The sequence below is a fragment of the Festucalex cinctus genome, chromosome 1, assembly GCF_051991245.1.
Source record: "Festucalex cinctus isolate MCC-2025b chromosome 1, RoL_Fcin_1.0, whole genome shotgun sequence".
NCBI lineage: Eukaryota > Metazoa > Chordata > Actinopteri > Syngnathiformes > Syngnathidae > Festucalex > Festucalex cinctus.
In genome coordinates, this window is record NC_135411.1 from 64362726 (window position 1) to 64368766 (window position 6041).

General features: G+C 41.4%; 1 protein-coding gene and 1 non-coding gene across 2 annotated transcripts in view; both read left to right on the plus strand.

The window, feature by feature from the left end:
• Positions 1-680: 680 nt before the first annotated feature.
• On the plus strand, positions 681-753 carry trnar-ccu (transfer RNA arginine (anticodon CCU)). Its single transcript has one exon. It is a non-coding gene; the product is annotated as a tRNA-Arg (tRNA).
• plbd1a (phospholipase B domain containing 1a) overlaps positions 709-6041 on the plus strand; it is an 8438-nt gene continuing 3105 nt past the window's right edge. Inside the window, exons 1-9 of the mRNA XM_077502044.1 lie at positions 709-1083; positions 1562-1784; positions 1925-2008; positions 2137-2278; positions 2645-2782; positions 4925-5069; positions 5143-5343; positions 5413-5553; positions 5630-5815. Of these exons, the coding sequence (XP_077358170.1) occupies positions 1014-1083; positions 1562-1784; positions 1925-2008; positions 2137-2278; positions 2645-2782; positions 4925-5069; positions 5143-5343; positions 5413-5553; positions 5630-5815 (1330 nt within the window). The 5' untranslated portion in view covers positions 709-1013. The remainder of the gene's footprint in view (positions 1084-1561; positions 1785-1924; positions 2009-2136; positions 2279-2644; positions 2783-4924; positions 5070-5142; positions 5344-5412; positions 5554-5629; positions 5816-6041) is intronic.

The following is a 6041-nucleotide window of genomic DNA, read 5'->3' on the forward strand; positions in this document are numbered from 1 at the left end:
GTCTCCTGGGAACCAGGAAAATTTATGTATCAATGTTTGTTTTAGGTCTCCGGTTCGAGTCCAGGCTCGGACCTTCCTGGGTGGAGTTTGCATGTTCTCCCCGTGCCCGCGTGGGTCTTCTCCGGGTACTCCGGTCTCCTCCCACATTCCAAAGACATGCATGGCAGGTTAATTGGGCGCTCCGAATTGTCCCTAGGTGTGCGTGTGAGTGTGGATGGTTGTTCGTCTCTGTGTGCCCTGCGATTGGTTGGCAACCAGTCCAGGGTGTCCCCCGTCTACTGCCCAGAGCCAGCTGAGATAGGCGCCAGCAGCCCCCGCGACCCTTGTGAGGAATAAGCGGTCAAGAAAATGGATGGATGGATGTTTGTTTTCAATAGATACTGTGATTTGAAGGGCTGTATTTTGTCCGTGTTTTATTTCAGAATGCGTCAGAATGAGTCCAGTTTCGTCTACTGCCCAGAGCCAGCTGAGATAGGCGCCAGCAGCCCCCGCGACCCTTGTGAGGAATAAGCGGTCAAGAAAATGGATGGATGGATGTTTGTTTTCAATAGATACTGTGATTTGAAGGGCTGTATTTTGTCCGTGTTTTATTTCAGAATGCGTCAGAATGAGTCCAGTTTCTGGTCCATGTCGTGGCTGCTGATGTCTATATAAGGTATAATATATCTCTTCTAATTGGTGCCCCAGTGGCCTAATGGATAAGGCACTGGCCTCCTAAGCCAGGGATTGTGGGTTCGAGTCCCATCTGGGGTGAACCTTATTTTTGTTCCCCCACAAAAAGAAATAATGTACAACTTGTGCTAGCATATCTCCGCCATTGTACTTTATCGCCGTTTCCTTGAATAACAAGCTTATCCCTCAGTCACGAGATCCACGTAGTGTTATTCCTTCTTTTACCGCCAGGCGACTTGGCTCTTCCAAACGTTCCCACTTCACTTCTTAGCTCCTTCTTAGTAGTGGCCGGTTGTCTCCTGTAATGTACACCTCGGCTCACTTACTTACTTAGTGGAATTATGATTTTAAAAAGTGTGTGTGTTTTTGTATTACTCAATGCGGCGTTGACGGTCTCCTCTGCAGCCGGGGGTAAGTAGGTCATACAAATTATACTTTGACTCTGTGCTTTTGTACATTCTGTTTGTTCACATGTGGTGACGGTACGTTTGAATAATGAGGACGGCCTCCTGCTTCTGATTTTTTTTTTTTAAATTGTAGTTTATACCAATGAAGACACCATTATAATAAATGGGATGTTATTGTACGTTTTGTAACCAACTTGAAAAAATATACTTCCAGTTATAGTGTTTGTACTGAAATCGATACTTAACACTGGCTGAACGAGAAAGCAAAATATTCCACTTCAAACGTCAATCTCCGTCAACAAAAAACATTTTCAAAAGTGGGAAGACTGTACTTGTGTCGTGTACCTAATATTGTAGCCACTTTGTATCAGTATCAGCACACGACACGTCACCTGATAGTCACCGCACATCATCCAAACATTTCATTACAATCAGCAAACATATTTCTGCCTTCTGTTGCACGCATTTGTTGTTTCTTCCAGAATTGACAAAAGCTACAGTCTACTGGGACGCCCAACAGAAGACCGTGCTACGCAAGGATGGGGTCCTAGATTTAAATGGGGACGCATACGGCTTCCTGAATGACACCTTGTCCAGTACAGGCTGGAGTGTCCTTGAGATCCGAGCTGGATATGGAGAAACACCAGAGACTGATGAAGTCACGTTTTTCCTGGCAGGGTACCTCGAAGGCTTTCTCACTGCACAGTAAGTACAATGGACATGTAATGACTCCGTGTTCCTACTGACTATTATGCTCCTTGAAATCCAACGCACTTTAGGGTTGGATCATTTAAAAGGATTGAAATCACCTCCAGACTTTGACGTTTGCCTTGTTTCCTTTCCAGACAGATGATAGACCACTACACTAACATTTACCCTCAGCTCATCCATGACCCCAACATCCTGGGCCAGGTTCAGAGCTTCATGAAGTAAGTTTGCTATAACATCTTCTATACCACAATCTCTTCCACGCGTCCCTTTTAGCAAGTGACCTTTGAGTGCTTGGAATGACAACATTGAGCTGTGAACAACATGTGACTGTGCTTGGCTCTGCAAGGCAGCAGGACTCTTGGACCAGAACACAAGTGAAAATGAACAAGAGTTCCGATCCACTGTGGAGACACGCGGGCTTCATTGTGGCCCAGATGGACGGCCTGCAAGCTGGAGTTGCAGAATGGGCCAAGAGACAAGGGAAAAAGGTGTTCAGATCTTTTTGTTATAGTTTTTGCCGTTGTAAGATTACACGTGTAAATCATTGTGGGAGTTTTGGGAGGCTTCTCTGGAAGGAGGAACTTTCTATACAAGGCTAGCGTCACCATTCTTGGTCAACCTTTTTAGGAACAAGAAATGCTGATCTGACATAATATGGACAAGTACTGGCTTATAGTTTTGGGGAAGTTCAGAAAACAGTCTTGACATTAATACTTAGGATATAATTGCATGTATAAAAGTTACAATAAGCATTTTTTTTTCTTATTTTATTTTCCCGTGATTAGTGTGCATGGCTTTTACTTTGTTGGCCTCTTTGTTTTCTAAAAGCTCGACATTTGCTGTCATTTCCGCAGCCACTGTCCCTGTTTGCTGTTCAGTTCCTGAACGCAGTTGGAGACCTGCTGGATCTGATCCCTGCCATGGCCGCCAACCCTTCTCCACCCAAACACTTTCAACTTCCAGGGATGGGACACTGCTCAGCACTCATAAAGGTCAGGGACCAAAAGGGTACTAATTAAGATGAAACACCTTTCACCAGGTTTTCCAAAAACATACACACTCAACTAAAAATGCTCTTACATCTTCAATCTTTGACCTTCTTATTCTCCAAAATGAAGCAGTGCGGTTTAGAAAATGGATAAATATATACGATCTTGCTATGTACTCGTTCACATTAAAATAGAAAATGTGACTTGTAATGCATCCAAGATGTCACACACAAGTGCACCAAGCACGGCGATGAGTTATTTGCACACAAAAAAAAATCATCACTCAGGAGTTTTTACGGAAGTAAATATGGTCTCGTGTGTAGGAGATCATCCCAGATTGGAGGAGCGTGATGGGAGGAGGTAAAAATATTTTGGAGTGTTGATGCGATGCTTTTCAGTCTTCTCATTTTCGTCTACCAAAATATGATGTCAAGTCATTGCCACTCAAAATAAATGAACTGTCTGCATGGCTGAATTACTGACATCACTATAAATGTGAACTTTACGTTTCATGTTTTATGTGGCATTAAATTAAAGTAGGGCTGGGTAATGTTGCAAAAAAAAAAACTGTCTATTTTTGTTTCATTCTAGACAATTACAATTTTAATTGATTTTAATCAAAATCATAAACACAACAAACGTTAAAATGTGTTATTTCTTCAAAAATAAATCCTGTGCAAAATGTTCAGGCAACAATAATGTATACAGACTATTACTTGCATTACTTGCTTAAATGCCACAATTAAAACTCATTCACTTGCAGCCATTTTCACTGAAGCAACCCGCTTCACTCCCGGCTGTTTTACTGGATTTTGACTGATATTGCAAGGCCCACAGAATATTATGTTCTATTGCTATAAAAACATGGAACCTACCAAAGGAAAGATTAGCGTCTCTTCTTTCATCAAGAAAAAAAAAGTACATTTCTATCTGTTTTCGTTTTGCAGCAATTAGCATTAGAATATAGCTACATTTCATCATTATTCACGAATCTGTTTAGAATTGTGTGGAAATTAGCTTGTTTTCAAGTTCAAACATTGAACTCTTATACTCTGCTACCACCTGCTAGCCATTTTTGTAATTACTACCATTGCTTCACCTGTTCTCTGCAGTTCAAAGGCTGCATCAAAGCCTTCTGTATGCTCTCGCATTAAAAAACAAACAAACATAAATATGTCTTTGGGACACTTAAAACATTTAAAATTGAACATATTTATACATTTTGAGGAGTTAAGTAGTTAGTACATATTGTACACACGTCTTGTGAACCACCCATTCAGAATTCTGCCACTCACAATAATGTTTGGTTATAATAGAACTAAAGAACAACAGCTTCTAATAATTCAGAATAAGACAAGAGAGTTTATATGTGCCTCGATTTCACAATTTAGCTAATTTTTAATGATTTGATTTTTAAAATGCAGATTACCAGTAATCAAATTCACCTTAAATTAAAGTCAAATATAAAATCAACACAACTCTAAACAAATTTGCAGATTAGATCGATGTGTATGGATAAGTGTTCATAATGCAGATGCATCAAATACATATCCAATTTATATCCATGTGTATGAAAGTAGTCCGGGTTGAATTTCAAAAACTTGGAATTGTGCTGTACACACTGGCGCTGTCAAAATTAATTGATTAATCAAATAATCGATTGTCAAATTAATCGACAAAAATTTTAACAAGTTATCATTTGGCGTCTTTTTTTTTTTTTTTTTTTTCAAATTATAAAATTGTCCAAATCCAATGTAATGGTTCAATGATTTCTGTAGTCCTTAATGAAAGAAGACTGACTATCTTCTGTGTTTAATCAAAATAAGAAATTTGCAAACATCTGTTTTTACTTTGGAAAACAATGACCGAACCGGTAACATAGTAAAACATCAACCCCCCTTTTTAAAATCACTATACAATATGTGACCATAGTGTGAGAGTTTTAAATTAACCTTAACATGCAAGTCTTTGAAATGAGGAAGGAAGCCAGAGTTCCCGGGGAAAACTCACACATTGGACATGTTTACTTCACACAGAATCTTGAGTTTTACCTCATTCACCGCCAGGCCAGTTAAAACAGATCTTTGACGTCTACAGCCGTCAATGGCAGTGAATGAGTTAAAAATTTCTGATCCCTCTTACCAGATGCTCCCAGGCTTTGAGAACCTCCTCTTTGCCCACTCCAGCTGGTACACGTACGCAGCCACCATGCGGATCTACAAACATTGGGATTTCCACATTGCTGACCCCCACACGGCCACTGGGAAACTGTCATTCAGCAGCTACCCTGGTAAGCACGCAGATGAGAATTTGTGTCAAAGCAGCGTATCATACACCTTTAACGCTGTGAATGCCTTTCTCAGGTTTCCTGGTGTCCCTGGATGACTTCTATCTCTTGGGAAGCGGTCTCATGATGACCCAGACCACCAACAATGTCTTCAACTCGTCCCTCTTCGACAGCATCAGCCCCAAAAGCCTGCTGGCCTGGCAGAGGGTTCGACTGGCTCACAGTTTGGCTCATACAGGCGAGGAGTGGGCGAAAGTCTTCTCTAAGTTCAACTCTGGTGAGTGAGTTATACAAGGCAACCAAACCCTTCACAGAAACCGGAGATATATTTACTCAACTGTTGCAGGCACGTACAACAACCAGTACATGGTGGTGGACAGGAGCAAAGTAAAGCTGGGCCACAGTATTTCTGATGGTTCTCTGACTGTGGTGGAGCAAATCCCTGGCCTGGTGGAGTACTCAGACCAGACGCAAGCACTGCGCCAAGGTAAACCTGCTTGACAAAGCTATTTGTTTTGAGTTTGGTCTTTGAAGACCTGATCATCGTTTGTTTACCACCGAAGGCTATTGGCCGTCCTACAACGTTCCGTTCCACCAGAACATCTACAAGTTGAGCGGGTATGACCACATGTGGCAGGAATATGGAGAAGACTTCTCCTACGATCTTTGCCCCAGAGCCAAGATCTTCCGTCGTGACCAAGCTGAGGTCCAGGACCTGGACTCTTTAAAGCACATCATGAGATTCAACGGTGGGTTTTTGCTTCTGTCAATCATTTTCTTTGTTTTCTGGGTGTTAAAGGGGAAATCATTTCTTGACAATATGTTATATGTGACCTTACTAGTCTGAACACGACATTCTGATTCATATCAAATGTGTGGAATATGAGTTATGAAGCAAAATCCAACCATTTTTATCCATCTCAGGATGCGGCCATTTTGCCACGTTGTCTACTGAAGACGACATCACAGTTGCTC